This window comes from Peromyscus leucopus, chromosome 7, assembly GCF_004664715.2.
Source record: "Peromyscus leucopus breed LL Stock chromosome 7, UCI_PerLeu_2.1, whole genome shotgun sequence".
NCBI classification, from domain to species: Eukaryota; Metazoa; Chordata; class Mammalia; order Rodentia; family Cricetidae; genus Peromyscus; species Peromyscus leucopus.
In genome coordinates, this window is record NC_051069.1 from 36,283,868 (window position 1) to 36,310,451 (window position 26,584).

Sequence of the window (26,584 nt, forward strand, 5' to 3'; positions counted from 1 at the left end):
CAGGATTCAGGGCGGCACCAAGGGGTAGGACTTAAAGGGGTGGATCAGAATATTAACAATCATGCCACTGTCTGTCTCCAAAGTCTGTGCTTGCTGCAAATCCCCCTGCTTCCCATTCTGACCTGTGAGTGAAGTCATGAGAGAAACCCAAGAGTGTCCGGTGATGACTTAGAAAGGACTAGACAACCCAGTTGTCAGAGAGACCCATCGACTGTCTGCACAGAAGGGATGGTGTGTGGAGCTGAGTTCTGCCAGTCATTAGAAGGGCACAGAGGAATGCAGAGACGGAAAACTCTGGTGCGCAAGTCACTGGAGCCCAGTGCAGAGCCAGAGCCTGGAGCAGTGCCTTCTGGGATATTGTCTCCGTGACCCCAGTGTTCTCTGGCCTGGGATACTAGCAATAAAGCATCACAATGGCAGCCCCTGGGTAGAGTTTCCAAGAAGGCAGGCCTCTGGCAGCCATACATGTCAGTAAGGGTAAGCAGTAGCCCTTGTCAGCCCCACCCTTAGTATTCCACCTCAGCCAGCCCTCTGGTCAACAGATTAATTAGTGTCTTCTGGAGTGGGCTGACCCTGTCTGTGACTTTAGTCCTTCTAGATTATTTCCACCCAGAAATCTCTATCACTCATCATTCAGTCCACCCTCTGGTCATCATCCTGTCCCATCTGGGAAAGGCTCTCACTAACTCTCCCCTTTGGAAGGACCCCAGGGCTCTAGGAGAAATGGACACTGAGCCTGGGCTCCCTCTGCCCACACCTCAGCAGAATGAGTCTGGCATGGGGGTAGGGGTGCTAGTGAGGGAGTCTGGAGGCTCGGAGGGTGGCCACAGAGACCAGGAGGAGGTAGACAGCCCAGTCAGGTGGCCACATACTTGGCTGGACCCATAATTGAGGTCGGTAGCCTGGCCAAGGTCGCATGGAAAGAAGGGACAGAGGCTTGACTGTGAATCACAGGATTTATCACCCAGAAAGAGAAACGACTTTGTCTGAAGGCCTGGGACCATCCCTCCAAAGGCCTGGGACCCTCCCTCCAAAGGCCTGGGACCATCCCTTGGAAGGCCTGGGACCATCCCTCCAAAGGCCTGGGACCATCCTTAAGCTCCTCCCTATCCCAGCCTCTTCAAAGCTATTTACACCCTTTCCCACTCTGTTTCTATTCTTCCAGTACATAGGGGAAAAAATGTCTTAAATTAAAAATAAAAGAAACAACACAGCCAAGGGAACTGGAAAAGGGCCTGACTATCTTTTCTTGAGTCCTCTTCATAAGGAGACATGTGCTGCAGCCACAGAGGGGAACTTCAAGTCAGATCGGAGTGTGAAAGGCTGCCAGGAAAGTGGCGGTCTCTGTTCTAGGTCTTCACAAACTTTAAGGAAACTTATCAGCCCCAGTCTTTGCTAAGAACCTGTCTTAAACCGGGGAGGAGGGCATGAAAAGGGCTTTGTGGATTCTCACAGGCTCCCAGAAGCCTCAGGGAGATGGGGTCAGCAACTTCTGACCCCGGGGGGGGGGGGGGACGGGACTCCTGATCTTGGCCGAGGGACGGACTGTCTAGATCCCAGGGGTCCCAGCCTTGCCTTCGCCGAGGGGAGTGGTGGGAACTTCAGCAAAGGGCTCCAGCCAGCACACTGTCCACATCTGATCTGTCTGCTTTCCCTGGGGAGAGCAGTCCCACCCACCTGCCTCCACACTGGGTGATGCAGAAAACACGAAGGCAGAAGTGTCAGAAGTAATTAAACCAAACGATGACTTAAACCCCTGTAGAAATCAACACATCCGGTTTAATCACCTCCTTAAGCCAGCGCAGGGCTGCAATTCTATGGAGAGGGCTTCTTTATTTCTTTGGATCGTTAACAGGAACTGCATACCTTGGGCTTGATTTTAGTTCGGATGCTCCTGGGGAAGAGGTGATGGTGGGGGTGGGGGTGGGGCCGGGGGCTCGGAACAGAGAAAAGAAATAATACAAGGTTCCTTGAGCTCATCCCCTCTCCCCGTCTCCCAGAGACCAGCCTTGCCTCTCCCACCCTCCTGCCTCTGTCCTCGCTCCCAGCACCCGGGCGGAGGCACAGTGCTGAATGTGCTAAATTAGGCCATTAGAGAAATTCATTTCTCTTTATTAGTCTGTGTCAAATCCTTTTTATTAGTGGCTGGAAACGACCTCTCTTCTGCAGTAAAATGTCATGCCAGTTCACTCCTTTTATTTGTTCTGCACTGACGAGGCTCAAACTCTCACTGAATTAGTGCAGTGAGATTTATTTCCTCCAAATTTTGAACGGCTTAAGAGAGATTGGGGTGGAGGGGGCGGTCAGGAGGGAGGTGGCCTGTGGGGAGCAGAGTTGGGCAGGGATGGGGAGGGAGAAGGTGAGCTCCTGTGGAGGTCAAATGTCCTCTGCTCTTCGGAATAAAGTCTGATGACCATCTCTCATAGCTTGTTCATCTTCCGGGCCCTGGGGACTAAGTTCCCACACCCCTGCTTCAAGCTTCTGAAGAGTGCTGGTCCACGGGCAGACAGAGCCGGACAGCAGCAGGAAGAAGGGTTCCTTAGAACCTGTGTTTTTGAGCTGGGTGTGTGGCTCATTGGTAGAGCACTTCTCTGCTGTGCACGAGACTCTGAGGTTTGATCACCAGCACTAAAGAACAAATATTCTAGCTGGACAAACTGACATGCTAGAAGCCAATGTCGTGTGTGTGTGTGTGTGTGTGTGTGTGTGTGTGTGTGTGTGTATGCATATATAAATGTATATGTATATATGGAACTTCTCCCATATATATTAGGAAATTAGATGCTTAGATGTCAGCTCCCGTAGACCCTTCCATATTTAAGCTGTCCCCCAAGCCTGAAGCAGAAGCTGCTGGAGAGGACTCATTAGTGGGGCCCAATGAGGGCTATGGCTTCTTCTCCACGTATGTAAGGATCAGGAAGAGCAGATGAGAACACACAGGTCAAAACTTAGGCAGGCACATGATGGACAAACGCAGAAGAGACAGGCAGCTCATCTGTAATGGCCCTGGGGACAGCCTTAGGGAAGCCCAAAGTCATGGCTACAGCCTTAGAACCCATCAGGTCACTGGCTGCCTGGATCTGTCTTGGAGGTAATGTTGTCTTGGTCATCCCCATGCAAGAAGGGGACTAGTTCACTGGATGATTTAGAAGGAGAGCACATGGGATCCACGGGTAGCCCCATTGGCCTGGCCTGGTTCCTAAGGATGGGCTCCTGTACAGTCAGTGGGATGAAGCAGTCTCAGGAGCCTGGTGGGCTAAGAAAAGGGAGGTTTGGGGTGCTGACAGTGCTACTCACCTGCCCAACGCTCAGCTCAGGTGGGGAGCAGGAGGCCAGGACAATCCCAAGGACCTTAGCCAACATAAACAGCATAGAAAATACCCCCAAATGTGGCCCAGCAAGATGGCTCAATGAGTTGAGGCATTTACTGCCAAGCCTGGCAAACTGAGTTCAGTCCCCAGGGTTCCACATAGTAGATGGAGAGAGTCAGGCTCCTGCAAGTTGTTCTCTGCCCTCCATATATGTGCAGTGTGGCACGTGCACACCCCTAATATAAATGAATGAATGAATGAATGAAGAAATGTGATGAAAGAAGGGAAGAAAATACTTTGAAATGAAACAAAAGAGCCCCAGATCTGCCGCCCACGTCCATTCTAGGGAGACCTGACCCCTGCAAGGGGAAGGTTTGTGGTCCAGATCTGTACAGTGGCTCTGCAAACAAGGGGCATGCAGCTCCTCCTTACGCTAGTCACCGACGCCGTCGGCCTCGGCCCTGCCCCTGCGAGCCTGGCTCTGTGGCTCTGTCTTGGGTCCACTAAGTACCTCCTAACCCGACTCCTACTGCCCTGTTAGCCACGTTGTTTCCTCTCCTCCCTGCCCCATCACACCATCACACGTGGCTGCATCACCCACCTCAGAGAACCCTGCTTCCCTTCTCCCTGCTGGAAACACCTCTCTCTCCGCTCTTTGCATGGTTGCCCCCTCATCATTCCCGGCTTAACTCAAATGTCACTTCCTCAGAGAGGCCCTCCCTGACCATTCTGAGGGAAGCTGCCTGCTCCTCCCTGCAGAGGCAAGAGTAAGAGCAGAGGAAACCTCTGTGCTTGTGCTGGAGCATTGAATCCCAGCAGGCCCCACCCCCCACCCCGCATGTCACTCATGCTGTGTACACAGGAAACACAACTCTGTGCATGCCTTACACACAGGTAAGGTGTGCACTACACTCATGGCATACAAAGTCAGGCCCCCCAGTTGCATGTACACAGCCCTACGTGCATATGGACTGCATGAACACAAAATCACATGCACACACAGTGAAACATACATGCTGGCGTAGGACAAATACTGGCTATATGGAAAACCTGCACTCAACTCCAGTGCACACATGTGCATAGACACACACACCTCTGTTTGGCAGCTGCCCACCCTCCCTCCAGCCAGTGAGGAAGGAATGCTCAGTGACCGCGTGGCTGCCGTGGGTTGGGGCATGGGCTGCACCCCCACCACCTGGCACGATGCTTCGGATTATTAGTTCCTGGTAATTTAGTGCCCTTGTACAGAGTCGATTTGTGCCTTTCATTCCTAATTGATCTAGTGGCTGTTTAAATGGCAGCAGGCATCTGTTGAGAGTAGGAAGGTTCATAAGGCGCAATAATTCATAACACCGCCTGGAATTTGCCTTTCATGGCCCTCAGCTAAACCACTGCAGGGCTCTGCTTAAATTACAGCCACTGAGGCTTTCTTTGGTATTCCACTCAGGGCCAGGAGAATCTTGCATTAAACTGGGATCAGGTTAGATTAGACTATAATATGCTGCAGTATTGGAGGCTGCAAATGAAGACTTATACTGGAGTTTAACCCCTTCACCCCGATGTGCTCTTTGTCTTCAGCTGGGTAGCTAAACTCACCCATTGGTTTTCCCTGTCAGCTCCTGACTGGGTACCACAGAGCTTCCGGCAATTCTGGGATGCACAAGAGCAAACCTTAAATATTGGCCCTCTTCCTTGCATACTCTAAGCCCGGGGGGCCCAGGAGTTTATGCATGAGCTCTCTAAACAAGGATCAGCTGGTCATCTGAAGTGGGAATATATCTCCCTTGTCCCCCCACCACTCCTACACTTAAGTGGAAAGACCTGGGCTGAGTGAGTGTGATTTCATGAGGCTAAGCAACCCTGTCTGGGATTCTGGGGTGGGACAGACATCAGGGCTTCCCCCAGCCAACTCAATGATACTGAACATCCTGTGCTGGCTAGATGCTTGGTTCTGCTCTGAATGCATCCACTTGAGGAGGGAGCAGTGTCTATTTTCCTTCTCAGGACTTACTATGTTCTCCAACATGGTGGTCATTAGCCACTTGTGACTATTTAAATTTGAATTAATTAAAACTCAATAAAATTAAAGATGCAACATCTTAGTTGCACTGGCCATATTTCAAGTGTTCATTGGCCTCGAGTGGCTAGTGGTTCCTGTGTTAGATGGTGCAAAACTGAAGAACATTTGCATCCCTGCAGAACCTTCTATTGGTGAGTGCAAGCCAGGTCATCCCTGTGGCAGAGCACCAGCAGCCAGGTCTGGCATGTGTCCTTCCTCTTCTTCTCCCATGAAATAGTGCTGCATAGAAAATAAAGAAGCAGATGCCGTGGTGTTGCTGGAGGGCTTCTCTCCAGGTTCCACCAAGCCCCGCAGTCCCACAATCCACGTATAAAATAATCACTCAGACGCTTATATCACTTATAAACTGTATGGCTGTGGCAGGCTTCTTGCTAACTGTTTTTATATCTTAAATTAACCCATTTCTATAAATCTATACCTTGCCACGTGGCTGGTGGCTTACCGTCGTCTTTACATGCTGCTTGTCCTAGCGATGGCTGTAGTGTCTCTCCTCCCTTCTTCCTGTTTCCCCAATTCTCCTCTCTCCTTGTTCTGCCTATACTTCCTGTCTGGTCACTGGCCATCAGTGTTTTATTTATATAGAACGATATCCACAGCACAGTGGTCTCAGGAGCTTGAGGAGACAGTCCAGGATTTTCAGATGCTTTCTTGGAAGAACAGGGGAAGGGATTGGAGTTCCCTCCATTCTAGAATCAACAACTTAGGCACACACAGGAATATATGCTGCAGAAATAAGTGTGGTGTGTGGTTATATATACAAATAAGCATGCAAACATACAACATCTGTGTTCAACAAATGTTTGTGAGGATTCACATGCCTCTGGCACACTCTGGATATTCAGGAGTGAATGGATAGGTTTGATCCCTGATTACAGTCCAGGTAAATAGGCAGATAATGAAACAAAAACTCAGAGATTTAGGAGAGAGATATGGAGACAGTGGGTAGTCAGGGAAGCTTCTAGGAGGTGGTGATCTCTACATTAAGACCCACAGACCCATTTAATTAAACATGTATGCTCATATAGACATATCTTAGAAACATGCACAACTTATTCATTGATTCAATCACCAGCTATTTATTAAGTGCCTTCTATGAGTATACATGGCAAGATTCTTGGATACAACAATCATTTACACAGAGACTGTCCTGGAGAAAAATATGTAATGATGCAAATAGCCATTTGATTACAGCCATGCTAAAGATTTGATGATGGAAGTACAAGGAGATTTTATAAATGCAACTGAGATATTTGATGCAAATTGAGTCTGCCAACAGACATGGGCATATGCAGATGAGTTTGGGGGCTCATATACTTCACCCTGTGTACACTTGCAAACACACAACTGTTTATACACATCTGTTGCCCTCAGCTGACTTCACTCTGTGTGTGTGTGTGCGTGTGTGTGTGTGTGTGTGTGTGTGTGTGTGTGTATTGTGTGTTTCTATAATGGACATACACAAGATGAAGTACTTAACCTCAATGGTGCTGTGAATCTTAGCTTGCATGTCACCTAGTGCTAACATTCAAGCACAAGAATTCTCTAGATAGTTCCCACATTTCCTTCCTAGACTCATGCTGAGTCTGAAATGGACACGAACATCTCTGAAGAGTTATAACCTCTCCATGCAGTTTATCTGACCAAAGGGAAAAGGTAGGAGCCCTCTGAGGCCCCAGGAGTGGGCCTTCCATGCCAGAGAACAAAATGCTGCCACCTTGGCAGACCTTGGGGACTGGGGACATCCTCAAGGAGTTGGACCCTGGGAAAAGAAGTGTTGTAACTCCTGGAAAGGGAGCCTGGTGGCTTCTCAGCCCCAGCAACAGGCTGGTCTCTGTGTGCGCATGTGTGAGCTCTTGATGTCCCCGCAGGCACCCTCTTTTCCCGCTCCTGACGCTGCTGTTTGAGAAATGTGAACAGGCCACCCAGGGCTCTGAGTGCATCACCTCCGCCAGCTTTGACGTGGACATCGAGAACTTTGTCCACCAGCAGGAGCAGGAGCACAAACCCTTCTTCAGCGATGACCCGGAACTGGACAATCTGGTAAAGACCCTCCTCCACCTTACATCCTGGCTGAAGGCTTCCCACCCCGTGATCCCATCCCAAATATCCTAAAAGTGCTCCTTTCGTTCATTAATTCAACAGAAAGTTTTGAGTGTACACTATGGAACCGGCACTGTGTGTACAATTTCGTGGTTGAGAACCCATTCCAGGCATTTTTAACCAAGAGTCCAGCAGCGGGCTTTGCTGCCAAAGCTTTCTCCACCTCTACCTATGTGGCACCAGCATCTTGCTGCCTGCTGCCTTGCAGTTCAAACAAGTGGCACAGGGGACTAGCAGCTGGAACACCAAAGGTAGCTATCCAGAGTTTGCATGGAGAACTGGTAACAGGCAGAGGAGGCAGGCGTGTGAGGGTAAGAGGCCTGTTCAAGCATGTCCACACGGGGAAAGACCTGGTCCTGCTCGGGGATTCAGCAGAGGTCTCGTCCTCTTACTGGACGCAGTAGATCGTACTCCCAAATAGTTTGCCACTCAGATAATCACTACATCCTATAAAATACAAGTTCCCGGGTTGCACTAGGGAGTTGTGATTCTGCAGATTCAAAGGGATCCTGTGACTATGTTTTGTATTTCCAAGGCAACTACCATCATTAGCATCGGCGGCTGCCAGGTTGGATGGAATCTAAAATTCTCATCTAGCCTGGGTATTCCACAGAAGAAGGGTGTTGGAGAGGCCACTGTACTTGTCCATCATGCTGAGTAGTCTTCTGGAATTAACCTCAGGACCTGACATTTTGTTTTGTTTTGGTTTTTTGTTGTGTTTGGTTGGTTGGTTGGTTTAGGTTTTTCCGAGACGAGGTTTCTCTGTGTAACAGCCCTGTTCTGGAACTCTGTCTGTAGGCCAGGCTGGCCTTGAACTCCCAGAGATCTGCCTGCCTTTGCCACCTGAGTGCTGGGATTAAAGGTGTGAGCCACTACTGCCTGGCAGGACCTGATTTTTTTTTTCTGTTTGTGTGCTGCCCAGATTATCACAGTGAACTGGGAAACTGCAAATCTGTCCCCCAACACACACACACACACACACACACACACACACGCACACGCACACGCACACGCACACGCGCGCGCACACACACATGCGCACGCACACACATTGGTTGGTGGTAGTGCTGACCTCTTCTACCCAGAGTTTAGCTGATATCTGCTCCCCACGAGAGAACAGAATTAGGGAAGCAAAAGTGGCTACAGAAAGAAAGTAAAACTACACATTCTCACGGGCACACATGCACACGTGCACGTGCATGAGCATACATGTGGACAAATACCCACGTATTTAGTACATAATACAGACCGGATAAATGGCTTTGGCATTGTGCGGGGCTGTGAATTCTTCACACTGCTGCTTCTCTCGGTGTTCAGAGCAGTACTCTGTAGGGTCTAAGATAGCAGCCACAAGGAGAACCCCGCCTGGCCTGGAATTTTGTGGTGGTGTGATGATTTAAGACTGGGAGCAGACCTCAGACATGGGAGAAGTACTTACTGGCTGCCAGGAATATTAGCGGAGGCACAGAGAACCCCAAATCTCCCGATGCTCACCCCCAGCCCTCCCTCCGGCTGCAGCCTCTTACATCCCTAGGAAAGCCTCCGTTGTGCTGGTCCTCCAGCTAGACTGTGAGGGCGAGGCTCGCTAAGCCCTGTCCTGCTCTTCAGCTAGTCGGAATCAGATTCTAAAGTCTAGAAAGGAAATCCTCAGAATCAGGCCTCGGGCAGCTATGGAGGCAGGAGACACTGCGCATGTGCGTACACACTTGTAATGAGCCTAGCATCATCATTTATTGTCTGTATGATCTTGATGACATACAGAAGCTCAGTTTCCTCATCTATACAGCCAACTGCACCTATCTCGTATGGCTATAATAAATTAATGGGATGGCTCATAGACCTGGCCTTTAAAAATGCTTTGCATCTGGAAATTAATCTCAGTGTGGTAGTCTTTCAGACGATCCCCAACCTTACCCGCTGGCTGTCAAAGACAATCTGGTCTGGATCCTGAAACTTTTGGGGTAGCTAGAGTAGGGGACTCCAGCAGTGCCCTTTGCCGCTGGTTCCTAGCCCTCTGTGTCAAAAGGAGGAGACACAGAGGCCAAGCACGGGAGCCATCATTAGGACAAGAATCATGTCGCCAGCACAGCCGAGATGCACATAATTAGAAATTAGAAAAAGGTCAGATCCCGTTATTACCAGCTCAATCAGCTGCCGAGTGCCACAGCCAGTTAATTTGGCATCTGTATTTTTTACAACCCCGCACACGTAGCCCAACGGACTGTAACTCTTTCTCCGGACAGATATACTGCGCAGCCGAGCAGGGACATAAAATGAGGGACCCCAAGCAAATGAGCTGAGATAATTGAGAGATTTATTTTTTATATATGTGTGTGTGAGGGCAGCTTTCCTTTGCCCTTGAATATTGACTTTCATAGATGGGATTGTCAGGAGGGCACTTGGGTGCCCCAAATCTCTGCCCCTCGGAAGGTCCTCTCCCAACTCCCCTCCTCCAGCCTCTCCCTGACCCTCCCCTGCTTTCTCCCACCTCTTGGACAGCCCCTAACTGTTCTTCCTTCCCTCCCCCGAGCTCTTCGCCTGCCTCACCCTCCCGTGCTCCTCACAGTCTCCCAGAGCCGCTTTTCCAGACAAATCTCCATGGAAACAGCTGAGTCAGCTCTCCCAGAGCTGCCCCAAATGTCGGAGAGGATCCTAGTCACAGATTTCTGAGGGAGGGAATCCTGTAAGGCCGCCGCTCCACAGCGCCTCTACTGGGAGGAAAACGTAATTGCAAAAAATTGGGGTTTAGAAATCCCACCTTAGAAATGAGTCCACTCCCACCGCTTTTTCATTTTCATTTTTTTTCTTTTTCTTTTTTCTATTGTCTTTTTTTTTTGTTTTTTGTTTTTCGGAGTTTCTCTGTGTAGCTTTGGAGCCTGTCCTAGAACTCGCTCTGTAGACCAGGCTGGCCTCGCACTCACAGAGATCTGCCCTGGCTCTGCTTCCCAAGTGCGTGCGCCACCACTGCCCAGCTCCCACCGCCTTTTCTACACAACAATCCTCGAGTCCACAGAGGAGAGCCCTGGCCTTTGAGCCCTGATTGGTGCCCCTCCCACTAGCACTCCGTCCCTCCCTGGTGACAATAAAGCCCTCACTGGCAAAGAAGAGAACGACACCAATAATCTCCCTGGAGCCCCCACCAGGACCATTTTTGAGCCATGGGGGCGGCCTTCCATTCCCAGGTGATTAATCTGGACTCCCCGTGAGCCCTCTGGGATCTACCACAATTCCCACACCAGACTTCTTTCTTACCTGGCCTCCAGCGCCGATTCCCCTCCTTGGGCTCAGCAGCCTCTGACTGGCACTTGGTAAAGTTTGTAAAATTTGCAAGTTCCCCAAACCCCTTTGAAAGGTAAAAGCTTTTTGTTTTATGAAATCTGATTTACGGGCCCCCGGTGCAAGGCCAAGGTTTTATATATTATGCAAGATTTCAAACTAAGGCTGTAAAACGTACGGTTTCAGTTTCATGCATGGAATTTTTTTATGTGTAAATTTTTTAACATTTATGGGGCACGTTTTAATGAGACTCTGGTGTGGCTCCAGGGACAGATTATGGCTGCCTGACCGCAAAGCCAGTTCCAAGATGGGGCCTCCCAGGCCCCTGGGCCCACTCTGAAGAGGCAGGCCTGGAGGCCCGAGTCTAGGAGTGGAGAGTCACATGAAGGAGCCAGCCCAGAGCTGTAGGCCCACAGAGACCTCATCCAGCCCTGATCTGAGAGTTACCCACCTCAGCCTTCAGTCCAGGCTCTCTGCCTAGAAGGAACCTGAAAACCTCACAGACGCCAGGGAAAGGAAAGGAAATAAGAATATCAAGGATGATAATAATTAACATTTATAGAGCACTTACAGGTACCAGGTGCTATCCTAAATTATTTGCATCTATTATCTTATATAATCTTCATTCCGAATCCACAAAGCTTAATATTAATATTAACAATATTATGCCCATTTTGCTGGAGGCAGTTGGTTCAATCCTCAGAACACTCCTCTCCTTCTCTCTCTCTGGGTGGAGTGTGTGTGTGTGTGTGTGTGTGTGTGTGTGTGTGTGTATGTGTGTGTGTGTGTGTGTCTTTCTCACTGGTGGGGCTTGGAGCTCACCAGTTCTACTTCACTGGATATCCAAAAAGTCCCAGTCTCTGATCTCCCATGTCACTTGTGGAGACCACCACATCCATTGTTTCTGTGTGAGTGCTGGGACTAGAACTCACATCCTAATGCTTGTGCAGCAAGCCCTTTACCAAGCCCCACAGTCCTCATTTTAAGAAGTGAAATAACACACAGGATCACACAACTATGGATAAAATAGAAAAGAGTACTGAGCCATGAAATACAGCTCCACTCTAAACTATTACACACACACACAGGGGGAAAGCGAGAGAGTGCTGATGTCTTCTGACACATTTCTAGGTGAGGAGTCAGGTCTTTCTTTAGGGTTTTTTTTTCCCCTAGCAACGTCTCATTCAATCCTCAGTACAACAGAGAGTCACTTTTTCTTTATTTTGCAGTGCTGGAGGTCAAATGCAGGGCCTTGTATGTGCTAGGCATACACTCTGCCACTGAACCCCACCCCACGACCAGCGAATCATTATTACCCTATTTTACAGCTGAGGAAACTAAGGTACAGAGATTGTGAGAATTGTTCAAGGCCTCCAAGCAGGAAGACAGAAACCTCTCCCCGTCCAAAGCCATCTCCCTGAGTTCCCCGCTTTGTTCTTCAGATTCTCATGCGAGCCTGACAGAGAGCTGTTATTACCCCATTTAGTAGAAAGAGAAACTGAGGTCCAAGTGTCCTATAAGAAGTTACATAGATGGGCTTGAAGAGAGTTCCTCTAACTTGAGAAGCCCAGGCTGTGCCCTCTGACCCCTCACTGCTTCTCCAAAGCCTGATGCCATCCAGGAGGAACTGCCATCCTTGACTCAGATGTGATTTAACCTTGCCGTGCATGGTAGCTTCCATAAAACATCCGTTTGTCTGGCAGTTCCCCAGCCCCTGGCATTCACCTTTCTTCCATGGCCCCCTTTTGATTCTAGTGACCCTGCACTCCCAACTGGCCAAGCCAAGCTGCCCCACTCGGGAAAAATTCTTCATTAGCGTTTAGCTCTGACTTCTCCAGTGACCCACAGGAAATGTCAGCTCACAACTTAGGAATGCATGTTTATAAACTTCTTCTTCCCTACGTGAGCACCCACCTTCCCAATTTGCAGAAGGGGAAAGTAGAAGGAGCTTGCCCCCAAGGCAAGGAATGGAGCAGGCTATCTGACCTCCCCAGCCTCTGTTCCCTTGTCTCTAGCAGAGTGATGGATAATCTTGCCTGTATCCCTGGGGTGAAGAGACTTAAAGAAGATGATGAAGAGAGAAGCCTTTTGCAAACTGTAAACTGCTGTGTATACAAATGTTTTGAGAGACAAGGAGTCACTACCATAAAATGAAGAGGTCAAGACCTACCTACAAGAGAGGCAGCCGTTTAGAAAAGAACCTGAAGCTGTGTGGGACGGCTGGGGACCATCAGGACAAGAACTTGGCATTTATTAAACATCTATGATACATGCCAGTAACATTTGCAAACATAATCTTACTCAATGTTCACAACAATTTTCAAATGTAGATAGCACTATTAATCTAAGTTGCATAGATAAAGCCTAAGCCACTTCTCCAAAATGCCCAGGTAACAAAGAATAAATTCAGGACATCATAGCATGGGGCTTTAGAGGAAATAAGTTGTTCCTGTCTTGGGTACTTTCCTGGGACTGTGGGACACATGAAGATGCTGGGATACCGCAAAAGGAGGTTGTATCTTGATTTGCTGTTTTGAAGAAGGCAGACTTTTTATTTTGAAACAGAAAGGGGAGAGAGAAGTTAACAGAATAAAACCTGGGAAATTAAGCACACATTCATCACACATAGTGGTGGTATTAAATTAAATGGCATTCAGCCTAGAGAGATGGCTCGGCAGTTAAGAGCACTCACTGCTCTTCTGGAGGGCTGGAGTTCAGTTCCCAGCACCCACATTGGGAAGCTCACAGCCAGCTCCAAAGGATCCAGCATCCTCTTTTTGTCCCTGTGGGCACCTGTACTCACTTGTCCAAACCCTCACACTGACACACACGTATACAAATATTCAAAAATAAGCAAAAATTTTTAAAAAATAAATTAAGGGACATTGTTAGTGCACTGAATTTCTATGATCCAAATCATTTTAAAAATCATTTAATAAACCAGCATTTTATTCTCACTTAGAAGCAAAACAACAAAAGTTAAGAGACGTGGGATGAAGAATGATTTATTCGCTGCAAATATAGAGAGAACCCCAGGAATTATTCTTGCACTAGTCAAATATAGGGTAGCCGAAGGAAAGCTAATGATGGAGTATGAGGAATTATTCAAAGAAGGTCTTTTTGTTTTTTGTTTTGTTTTAATATGTATTTGGGCCCTTGGGAAGTAGAGGCAGGAGGATCAGAAGTTCAAGATCTTCCTTGTCTACATAGGGAGTTCCAGGCTACCCTGGGCTACATGAGACCCTGTCTCAACAAAACCAGAGAAAACAAAAGAAAAAATGTACTTGGTTCTTTGGGATTTACAAAGTATATTCACATTTAACCTGAACAAATCTTGTGAATTAGAAATACCCCTTATCTCCATTTTACAAATGAGGAGACTGAGGCCCAGAGGAAACCTTGAACCTGTCCACTGGCACTGAAAGAGCAATGCTTGTGTGGCACTGAATTCCATAGGCTTTCTGCCTTGCATACAGCCCACCCCCATGCACAGCACTGCACATCCATTTCTCAAATATTGAAGAGGTCCTACATATTCATTGCCTCAGAGTACCATTATGATTTACTCTGCCTTCTTAAATCTTTAAACCAATTCTATTAGCCCATAAAAGAGTAATCCTTCATCTGTGCTTTATCAGACCCCAGGATATGACTGCTTTTGGCCCCTGCACACCAGAACTAGTTAAAACACACTGTGCATTTACTGCATTTGAGCTAAGCATTCTGGGTATATAGATAAATTTTTGCTTTTTACTTTGTTTAACTTATCTGTAGTTTTCCCACTTTTGAATAGTAAGTACATATGGGTTATATACTTAAATGAATAGAGGTGCATGGTTTTGGGGGTGTGTGATGTTTGTATAGATTTATACAAGCATGTATATGTGTGTATTCATCCATAAGACTATTTTAAAATAAAACGTTGATTTTTTTTTTAAATGCAGAATATGGCTGGGCACAGCTGTAATAGATCATTTGCCTAGCATGTGAGAGGCCTTGGTTCTGTACCCTGTACCCCTCCTCCAAAAATTAAGCAGGATAGGATAATCTTGCTAATGAGAGATAAGAGAAAGAAGAAAAGTAAAAAAAAAAAGGAAAGAGAAAAGGAAGGAAGGATGGGAAGGGAGAGGGAAGAAAGGAAAGAGGAAAAAAGGATAATATTAGAATTGGGTTTGTCTCCACATAAACAGTTGAACAATGTATTCAAGTCAGATGACTTGTCCAATGCACAGACAAGATTAAGTGAAGAAGGTTATGTTGTTGGAGGTACTAGATGTCCTTGGTTCTACAGAAGGCTGAGCAAGCTCTTTACAGTAAGGCAAGAGAGATTTGAGTCCTGTGTAAGGGAGAACTTCTTAATCAGCACATTGAAAGAACATAGAGGCAATCCAAGCCAATGAGGTCAGCTCCCCACGGCAGGGATGGCCTAGAAGCGAGGCCGCAGAGGAGGTCATCTAGAATAAGTAAGACAGAGCGTAGAATGGGCTTAAGCCAGTGCCAAACATACAATGAGAAACGTCTCAGTATTGCCAATCCATCCACAAGTGTCTGGTGAGCAACTCATTTCTGTGCTGATTACTCTAATAGGCAGGAGATAAGACCGTCCAGGCTGAAGCCAAGCAGAAAATGTAGACAAGAACGTGTCTTCCTCTAGTTCCTTTTGGTCCAAGCTGCTTATACTTGTATCACCACTCACCTCTTTAACTTGGTTTGCTCCTTGTGGGTCAATCTCAGCCTCACGGAGTTGGCATCTGTAGGACGAGACCTTGTAGCAGAGCCCTGTGTAAAGCTTCAGTCCGTGACCCTTAATTCTGATTTGGTCCTTCAGAAAGCCTGAATTAGTTGAGCTCAGAGTCCAGTCCTTGTTCATTAGAGTCAACTCTGTAGAAACAGTGTCTTCTTGGTGTTTTTAAACCTGACTTGGCAATCAAGTGCATGCTTGTGGCAAGTGCTTTACCAACTGAGCTATGACCTCAGCTCCCTTGTTCCAGTGTGAATTGTCCGAGCTTGTCCCCAGGCATCATGAATGCTACCCCAAACTAGGAGGCTGGCATTAGAATGTCCTCCACATTGTCCACTTCAACATAAGCAGATATAGAAAGGCAGTAACTTCATCTACATGTTTTTCCTTATTTGATATAATTATAAATTTACATGCAATTGTAAGCATTAGTATGAGAGGTCCTGATTCCCTTCTTGCATAATCAGAGCACAATTTCACAGGCAGAAATAACCCATCAACCATATTCAGATTTTGTCAATATTACACACACTCACTTGTATGTACATACATGCCTGCTAAGTTCTATGTGAATTTTTTACATTTAGATTCATGCAAACAGAGTCAATGTACAGAACAGTTTTCCCCTCTTTCCTTCCTTCTGTCCCACCAATGGCTAGTCTGTTCTGTCTCTATCGTTCCGTCATTTCAAGGATGTCCTGTAAATGTCACTGTGCTATTAGTCTATATCCCTTTAAGACTGGTTTCTCTCTCATAGCAGAATTCCCTGTGATACATCCAAGCTGTTGAGTGTATTAATAGTTCATTCCTTTTTATTGCCAAGTTGTAGCCTGTGACATGGATGTACCATAGTTGCTTCATCCATTCATCTGTTTCCAGTTTGAGGCCACTTGATATAAAGCTGCCTTGAACAGCTGTTCGTGTGTGTGTGTGTGTGTGTGTGTGTGTGTGTGTGTGTGTGTGAATGTACATTTTTATTTCTTTGAAATAAATGGCCACAAGCTGATGGGTCATATGAGAAATACATGCCTAGTTTGAATGTTTTGTTTTGCTTTGCTTTGTTTGTTTGTTTTTGATTTTGTTTTTGAGGCGGGCTCTCACTATGTAGCCCTAGATGGCCTAAAACTCAATAGATAACCAAGGCTGGCCTTGAACTCACAGACTTCTGCCTGCCTCTGCCCCTCAACTAGGATTAAAGACATTCACAACATGAAACAACCTTGCTTAATTTTGCAAGGAATTGTCACACTGTTTGCAGTTACTGTTCCCACCAGCAATGCACAAGTCGTCTAGAGTCCAGTTCTTCCCACGTCGTCAGTTTCTAACCACAACTGTGCGCATGTGTGTAGAGATACCTTACTGTGGTTCCAATTGGCATTCCCCTAATGGCTAATGACACTGAGCATCTTTCTGTGTGCTTATTTCCCATCTGTACATCCTCTGCAGCAGAACATCTGATCACGCCTTTTGCCCTTGTTCTAATTGGGTTGCTTGTTATTTTGCCATTTAGTTTTCAGAGTTCTTTCCTAATTCTAGGTTCAAGTCCTTTGTCAGATATGTGGTCTGTAAATATTATCTTCCGGTCCATAGTCTTTTCATCTTCTTCACAGGGTCTTTTTTGTTGTTGTTGGTTTTGAGGGGGATTTGTTTGTTTGTTTGTTTTTTGCTTTTGTTTTTAGACAGGGTTTCTCTATGTAGCCCTGGCTATCCCAGAGCTCACTCTGTAGATCAGGCTGGTCTTGAACTCACAGAGGTCTGCCTGCCTCTGCCTCCAGAGTGAGTGCTGGGATTAAAGGCATGCACCACCATGCCTGGCAGGTTCTCTTTAAGAACAAACATCTTTAATTTTAGCAAGCAAGTCATTTTCCATTTTTAGATTATGGTTTGGGTATCAGGTCTAGGGCTTCTTTGCCAAACCCTGCATAACAAGAGTTTCTGTTTTCTTTCTTTTCTTTTTCTTCTTCTTCTTGTTTTTTTTTTTTTTTTTTTTTTTTTTTTTTTTTTTTTTTGAGACAGGGTTTCTCTGTGTAGCCCTGGCTGTCCTGGAACTCACTCTGTAGACCAGACTGGCCTTGAATTCAGTGATCTACCTGCCTCTGTCTCTGAGTGGTGGGATTAAAGGCATGGGCCACAACACCTGACTCCATTTTCTTTTTTCTAAAAATGTTACAGGTTTTTTTTTTTTTGTTGTTTTGTTTTTTTGTCTTATATTTAGGTACATGCTCTGTTTGATTTAATCTTTGTATTAGATGTGGAGTTTAAATTAAGGTTCAGGGTTTTTGTGTTTTTTTTTTTTCTTTTTTCTTTTCTTGTTTATGGATGTCTGATTATCCTAGCACCGTTTGAACAAGCCCCTGTTGGGAAGCAATTTGGGTTTATTTGTCATGATCCATAGCAATGTATGTAGATTTTTCTCCTGTCACTCTTGGGAATTCATACTGAGGAAATAATGCAGAAATGGAAGACGGAGCCACATACTTAGAAAATAGTCCCTATTGTGCATTCGTGTGTGTGTGTGTGTGTGTGTGTGTCTGTGTGTGTGTGTGTGTGTGTCTGTGTGTGTCTGTGTGTGTCTGTGTGTGTGTGTCTGTGTGTGTCTGTGTGTGTGTGTGTGTGTCTCTCTCTCTCTCTCTGTGTGTGTGTGTGTGTGTGTGTGTAGATCAAACCAAGGCCCTGATGAATGCTTCAGCAAGTGATCCACCACTGAGTACATCCACTTTGTCCTCTAGCCTCGTTGTATGACTTTTTTTCTAAATAAAACTGAAAATTTGAATGTACTCTAAGTACCCAGCAACTGAGAACTAGTTAAATAAAGCACACATATGGACTCATATGTGACAATTGAAAATAATCCTCATCCCTTCAATATTTATTCTATGTAAATAAGATAACGCTGTGAGCCAATTAGACGTCATCCCTGCCTCCTCACAGCTCACAGTCCAGAAGAGAGATAGAGAAAACAATTCTGGCACTTAGAAAAGCATATTTGATGAGCTAAGGGAAAACCGGAAAGCAAAGTTGGATGTATGTTGGAGACTGGTTAAGATACATGCATGTAACAAGATGGCTCACCTACTGCCTAACCTGACAACCTTGAGTTCAGTCTTGTGGGCCCACATGATGGAAGAGAAGACCTGACTCCCAAGGTTGTCCTCCGACTCCACATGAGCACCATAGCACATGTGCACACATATAAATAAATAAAAGTTGAAAATAAGTGAGAGGAAAACAGAAACTTTTCTTTTAGGATAATTGTATAAAAACAGTGTTTTTTCATCCTGTGTTTTCCATACCTTCCATATATTTCCTTTTATGACAACTAGAGCAACAAGCTGAGTTTGGTGGTACAAGCCTGTAATCCTTGGGCTTGAGAGGTAGATGCAGAAGAAGGATTGTGAGTTCAAGGTCATCCTTAGCTATATAATGAGTTGGAGACTAGCCTGGGCTACATGAAATCCTGTCTTTAAAAATGATGAAATAAAATCAATGAAACAAACCCCGATAGGACAATAATGGCAACAAGGAAGAAAGCTTCAAATGCAGAGTGGCTTCCAGCCATGTCAGGATCAGGGATGGACATTTGAAGAGGCCCTTGTGCAGTGACCCAAAGGGCACGGAAAGCGGACAGTCGGTACCCAGTGCCCAGCTAAGTCATGCCGGATTATCCAGTCCGTCAGCAGGCATCATCAGAGTAAGGCAGCCCATATCACATGAAGCACACAGAATATAAACTTAAGAATAGACAATGTCTGACCTCTGGGGCGTTTCCAAGAAACTCTGACCTCTCTCTTCCTTGTTTTTGCTTAGGCCTTCATGCTTTATAGTGTGCCATGGTCCTCTCCCATGATGCCTCAGCGAATGTGTAAAGTTGTTGGGGAGGGTATAATATTCCCACTTACTAGACGCTGCGGGGAGCGGGGGGCATAGAGAGTGTAACCAAATTGTCCAAGGCTACATAGATAATCTAAGCAAACCTAGAGCTTGAATCTGGACTTCTCTTGCTAAAGTCAGTGCTGCTCCCAGAACAGCTGTGTTGGCAGTGGGCTAATAATCAACAGATCGGATGGAGAGTTTAAACCATGTGGGTGGGAAACAGGAGCCACAGCAAGGATGGGCACCAAGTCCTCTGCTGAGGTTGAGGCTGGGGGCTTGACAGGGAGGGGGATATGATATGGATACCAGGGCTTACAGCTCCTTCTCTCCCCAGATGGTGAAGGCAATCCAGGTCCTGAGGATCCACCTGCTAGAGTTGGAGAAAGTCAATGAACTCTGCAAGGACTTTTGCAACCGTTACATCACCTGCCTCAAAACCAAGATGCACAGCGATAACCTGCTCAGGAATGACCTCGGGGGTCCCTACTCCCCCAACCAGCCCTCCATAAACCTTCACTCACAGGTAACACGCAGGGATGGGCCTTAACTCCTCAGCCAGGCATACAGGAAGGTCTGAAGGACCCCAGCAAAGCAATTGGAATCATCAGATCCTTTTGCAAGTTGGTCCTCTTTTCTCCATCTGACAGCACAGGTCCTTATTTTTATTTGACTGTTTGTGACAGGGCCCTATCCTGTAGCCTAGGCTGGCCTCAAACTCCTGATCCTGCTACCTTAGCCACCATGCCTAGCCAGCATAGTCCTTTTTTTTTTTTTCCCCATAGACTCCCACCTGCCAGGGTCTGAGCATGCCCTAAATGACCATATCTAAGAGAGCCAAAGAAATTCGTGGCTCCCTGCTCCAGGATTTACCAGGAAGTGGGTGGGCCCTGGTCCACAAAGGAGAAAAGGTACTTGCCTAGCTGATAGCTGGGGATGGTAGGTAGCCCTCCTGGCAAACAGTCTCCTCTGAAGGGCATGAAGTGGCTCTTGACACTCCTGGCAGAAGGTTCCAGGGAAACTGATCCTTCCCCCAAATTCTGCCACCTAGTAGATAAAGACAAATTCCACAGGACCACTTCTCCTCGCTCCTCCTCTGACTGTTTACCTGCTACCTCTGCCCTAGTAAGGGGCAGGGCCTCTGTAAAAGACACCTCAACCAACCTCCTTCTGAGATTCCCTCTGCCACCTTCCTCTGAGGAGATGGTGCCTAGTCTATCCTATAGGGAAGAGTGGACACTTCTCTCTAGGACAGATGTGTTCTCCAAGTCTACAAACTCAGAAAGATGCCTGACTTGTCCTGTATACCACACCTGCTGCCACCTACGTAGACTGTAGGCTCATGACTTTGTTTCCCTCTTACCGAGTTCTCTCCTAAAGTCCAGAAAGCACATGTACAGATGCCCCCGGGAGGCTCACGGTAGCCCCTCTCCTTAGACAGGCATGGGGGTGCGGGTTAACGTTCTAAGGGTGAGTGACAGGAGCTGCTGTGAAGGCTACCCGAGAGGCCGTGCCGGTTTCATTTTGGGTATTTAAGGACTCAGGTTGGCGGTGTCCAGGGGAGGGACACACTGTGTACATTGTGACCCCCTCCACACCTCCACAGGTATACTCAGTATTGCATCATGTTCACCCCACTGGGATCTCTCTGGGACTAAGCATGACATAGGACATGGGGCAAGAAGTTTATTTCCTCCTTGTGTTGCTCAAAACCACCAAATCGCTTTATTATAGAACTAAAAACAGCAGCCTTGGCTTCTGCTTGCTAATATTCTCTTGAAATAGACTCATTCCTTCAGAGTCTTATTGTACTTTCCCTTATGATCGAAATTAGCAAGAAACTTGCATAAAAGAGGACAATAATTGCTCAACGAGCATCTCGTTTGTAATTTATTAGTTTCTATTATTGTGGGTTACCATGGTGACGCTGCGCAGCCCCGGTGACGGGAGAGATGTAAGATAGGAGCTGAGGAGGCTGCGAGGCCTCACCAAATGGAGATGCACATTTTTATCAGTAATTTTCATGAAAATAATAAGTGGGGAGTTAATGAGATGGAAAGCCATCCTGTGGCTATTGTGAATTTTTTTTAAGTGTTGATCTAATTAGAATGCATCGGTCAGGAAAAGTAATGAGGATTTAGTGCCTCACAGAGATGTGAGGATCATATCAGAAAATTAGCACAAGTCTTTGGAAATAATCAGGTCCTTGGAGAGGCCCTGGATTTCCCCTCCTGGGCCCTCCGACTCCACCTTGAGCTCTGGAGTTGGGGGTGTACCAAGGTAGCGGGATGGAGGGGGAAGGAAGGAGGGGCTGGAGGCTCAGCAGCCACCGTGGCCCCTCAGGGTCGGAGGTCTGTCTGAGGTTGACAGGCTAGCCTGGAGGAAGCAGGCATTTGCAGGGAGTGGAGTTTGTGGGGAAAGGGAACCTGGGCTCTGGATGATCCAGGTGTTAGAGCCACTGACTGGCAAACGCCAGATCTCTGGGGCGTTCCCAGACTCGGTGCCTCTGAGCATCTGAGTGAGTGAGACTGGCCCTTGGGTAACCTTCGCTGAAAGGTCTCTGATCCCAGAGAAAGAGAAACTCCGGCAGTTGGGTGAAAACAAAGACACCCAGAGACAGAGAGGGAAAGATACATGGTGAGCTATTCCTGTTGGTGTAACTTAGATTATTCCCCCTCATTTCCTCTGATTGCCGCCGCCCCCTTCCCACCTGTCTCCCTTGGTCGTCCCTCCGCCCTGCTCCACACCTGTGCTCCACTTACACTGCTGCTGCTGCATTTATGTCCCCAAAGCCTGTGTGGTCTACAGAGCCCGATTGCCAACAGGACCTTCACATCTGCCTGCCTGACGTTCAAGACCTCGTAGGTCTGGCCTCAGTTTCCATTCCTGAGCCACGGTGTTCTAGGTACCACAACCATTTTTCCATGCCTTATCTTTTCAGGGGACATCCTCCATACTGAATCCCTCTTCTCTACATGACCAAACCAGCCTTTTCCCAGAGGTTGCTCTCCTATGGAGGTCTCTCCGACACCCTTCAGTGATAATCCTTTCCTTCTTAGAGCTGATAACCTATCATTAATGCAGCATGTGACACTAGATGAGAAATTGCGTATCTCATTTTCCTCTCCTAGAAAGCACATGTTGTTTGCATTGACACAGCACTTTATATATTTGAAATCACCAAATCACTTTATTGCAGACCTAAAAACAGCTGCCCATGCTTCTGCTTGCTAACATTCTCCTGAAATAGACTCATCCCTTCGATGTTGTTGTCTTATGGTGCCAGCTGTGGCCATGATGTTTTCTGTGTGATCAGGGCCCGATAGGCATTGATTGAAAGGAGTAATGCATTGGGGAGGGGGCGGAAAGGGAGAAGGAGGAAGAGGAGGAAAAAAGAACTAAGGGGAAGGAAAGACAAACAGAGAAGGAAGGTTAGCATCGTTCAGGAGGGAGGCAGAGAGAGGCCGAAGTATTGTCAGAAAGGAGCAGTGAGGAGAAAGAGACAGAGAGACACCGACAGAGGCAAAGGCAGGAAATGTGAGGCTGAGGTTGCAAGACATTAGGAAGAGGAATGGCGGCCATAGCAGGATGAAGAGCATGAACAGAATAGAGTGAAGAAATGAATTGCTGGTAAGCAAGAACTTGGAAGAGGGGAAAGAGGTGGGAAGTGAGCACAATGCTGAGTCAGTACTGGGCTCACTGGCCTACAAAGGAACCGGCTCTTAGCCCTGGGACTCCCAGGCAGCCTATGGAGGATGCTGATGGCCATCTTTCCCTCATGAGGATGAGCTTCTCTCCGACATGCAGCAAGCTCTGCTTCTCCAAAGTTGTCAGGGGACTGAAGCTGGTGTGCTCCAGTTGCCTCTGCCAAGGCCCTGGGACTTCTGTTGCATGCTGAGCATCCTGAGGATGTGACCTGTGACTTTTCAGGTCAATTGGGGGTAAGGCAAGGTGGTCCAGCTTGGAGGAATTACCACTTAGATGACCACGAGCTTGTGCATAGCCTGGGTGTGAGGGGTGGAGGTGATAAGACTTGCTACTCATCATCCTCCAATCAGGTTCCTGTTGATGTCTCCCTGAGGCAAGACGGGTGGGGTCTTGCATGAGCTCATTTAAGAAAGAAGCCTTTGGCTTCCTCAGGACTAGGACCAGAGGCTTATTAGTCAATATTAGAGGCAGATCTTAGGAGCCAGCATGGGAGAGGAAACTGAGTGGTTGGAGAGAGAGAGAGAGAGAGAGAGAGAGAGAGAGAGAGAGAGAGAGAGAGAGAGAGAGAGAGAGAGAATATGCTCATTCGTCATGCTCCAACCTTAATCCCCTCTAGCCTGAAATAGCTGCCCCAAGTGCCAGCCTGACCTGAGGAGGGGTGTCGCCCCTCTGGAACACGATCCTCCAACTCAACATCCCAGCTGCCTGCCAGCTTTGTTGCAAACTGCTGGCTCATGGTTTTCCCTGAGTGCTGCTCACAATGCCTCGTGTGGCAAAGGAGGAGACATTTTGTTTTCCAACTGACAGTCCCATTCCCCGATGATACGTTGTGACTTTCACTCACTCTGTGGGGTCTGGCCTGTTCCCAGCTTGGTCCTCCATGTCTATTTGTCGGATTTCTCTGAGTGGGTGAGAACACGGTGGGGATGTGGGGAGACTGCTTCTGCCACACAGGTGGGAAGATAGCTTCACGGGTTTCTAGTGCTCAGTACACTTAGCTGTTTCTGACTCCCCAGAAAGCTACGCTGTCCTGCTCCAAAGTAACATGTCACACCCAGGCATCCTGCTGGAGCAGCTTCCCCGATACCACGCAGTAGACTCAGCTCTGGGTTCTCCCGTCCTCAGAGAATACTAACTAAACCATCCCAACTCTCGCCTCGCTCAGGGCTAATTTGATCTGAAAATCATCCCTCTCTCTCCATGGAGATGTAGAGTCAGCTCTAGTGCAGGCACGCCAGACTGGGACATGGTTCTTACTCAGTTTCCAGTCTTTGGGGGATGCTTAGTGTGTGCACTGCAGTAGGTCCTGAGAGGACCCAGGTAACTATTTCTGGGGGAGCTCTTAATTCCAAGGGGAGTGAGCTGTGAGTCTAGAATGAATTCTGTCGGGCGGAGAATGCTCAGGACCTGGAGTGCAAGGAGAAGACAGGGAAAGGAACAGCTGAAGAGAAGGGAGGGGGCTGAATGACTGACTGGGCCCTAGGCTGAGCACACCAAATGTGTGGTCCTTCTCTTCCTGCACACTCCCACAGAGCCAGGCCTGAGACCCAGCCAGCACAAGGCTCATGGCCAGGTCCACTTCTGCCCCAAGACAGAATGGACAAATCTCAGGATGGAGGATTTTTCCCAACGTGGTGGGAGAAGCGGCAGATTTATTGGTCAGACTTCCTGGGGGAGGTAGCCTTTCAGACAGGCTTGGGAGAGTTAGTAAGTAGCCTACAGGCATCTCTAAAGGTAAGTGTTCCTAGGACAGAAAGAAGTTTCAGGAGAGGCTAAGGAATAGCCTTTTAGCATCCCTAGAGAGAAGGGGACAGAGAGTCATTCATTCATGCATCATATACGCATTGAAGCACTCGTGGAACCTGCTGAGTTCTGAGGACATAAAAATGGATATGATAGTCTCTGACTTTGAAATGGAAATGATGGAATAGCTTGAAACTAAATTTATGAGGGGGCTATTTAAAATGTTTATTCTTTAATTTTTTTTAAAAAATGTATGTATATGAGTGTTTTGCCTGCATGTATGTCTGTGTATCATGTGTATACAGTACACACAGAAGCCAGAAGAGGTTGTTAGATCCCCTGGAACTGGAGTCACAGGCAGTTGAGGCTGCCATGTGGGTGCTGGGGATTGAACCCAGGTCCTCCAGAAGACTAGCTGGTGCTCTTAACCACTAAGCCATCTTTCCAGCCCTGAGGGAGATCTATTTTGATGTTGACTACTGTAGCCAGCTGCTAAATATTTTAAAGAAAATGGGGCTATAGGCAATAGGATCGGAGCTAGAGACCCAATGTGAGGCAAATTAATTGAGTTTTTATGGCTACAGCATGAACTGATGAGGGAGGATCCCCTACAGCATCGACTGAGCTCTCTGTGTCTCAATTGTAGTGTGTACAGGTACCTTATGGATATTTTATTGACCCCCCACAAGACCTCAAATGGACATTATTCCCTCTTTCTCTCTCTGGTTTTTCTTTTCTTTCTTTTTCTTTTTTTTTAAAATTTACTTCTTTTTATGTGTATTGGTTTTTGCCTGCATGTATGTCTGTGAGAGGGTGTCAGATCCCCCTGGAACTGAGTTACAGACCATTGTAAGCTGCCATATGGGTGCTGGGACTTGAACCCTAAGCCATTTCTCCAGCCCCCTCTCTCTGGGTTTTCGAGACAGTGTTTCTCTGGGTAACAGTTCTGACTGTCCTAGAACTCCCTCTGTAGCCCAGGCTGACCTTGAACTCACAGAGGTCCTCCTGCCTCTGCCTCCCGAGTGCTGAGGTTCAAAGTGTGCGCCGCCGCCGCCGCCGCCGCCGCCGCCACCACCACCACCACTGCCGCCGCCTGGCCCAATATTTTCTCCTTCTTTCATCCAAGGGGAAAAAAAGAGAGAGAGAGAGAGAGAGAAGTAAGGACACTGGCTCAGGATCACACACTGAGTAATAATCACGTTGTGTGTGATTACTACAGAGCCTATGTTGTTGTTATTATCATTGTTATTATTATTGGTTTTTTGAGATAGAATTTCTCTGTGTAGCTTTGGATCCTGTCCTGGATCTCACTCTGTAGACCAGGCTGGCCTCGAACTCACAGAGATCCGCCTGGCTCTGCCTCCCAAGTGCTGGGACTAAAGGCGTGCGCCACTGCCGCCCAGCCTGCCTATGTTCTTCTTACATAGTGACATCGTGTACACAAATGGGAGTGACCGAGCCTCGCTCAGGGACGCAGAGACTAGAAGTGATGTAATGGGTTACTTCGAAGACTGAAATTGGATTTGGCAGTTGACTAGAAGAGGAGAGAAGAGATAAAAAAAAAAAAAAAAAAAAAAAAAAAAAAAAAAAAAGTAAGCACAATCCTGAGGTGCTGGGCGTGGCAGCCTAGAAGGAACCGGCTCTTAGCCCTGGGACTCCCAGGCAGCCTGTGGAGGATGCTGATGGCCCATCTTTCCTTCATGAGGATGAGTTTCTCTCCCACATGCAGCAAGCTCTGCTTCTCCAAAGCTGTCA

General features: G+C 47.3%; 1 protein-coding gene across 4 annotated transcripts in view; it reads left to right on the top strand.

Annotated features, from left to right (window-relative positions):
• The window catches only part of Pknox2 (PBX/knotted 1 homeobox 2), a 273,098-nt gene that overhangs the window by 219,144 nt on the left and 27,370 nt on the right, over nt 1-26,584 (top strand). For all 4 annotated transcript variants that reach the window (XM_037207622.1, XM_028858447.2, XM_037207621.1 and 1 more), the window contains 2 exons: nt 7,260-7,431; nt 19,716-19,904. In XM_037207622.1, coding sequence (XP_037063517.1) covers nt 7,260-7,431; nt 19,716-19,904 — 361 coding nt within the window. The remainder of the gene's footprint in view (nt 1-7,259; nt 7,432-19,715; nt 19,905-26,584) is intronic.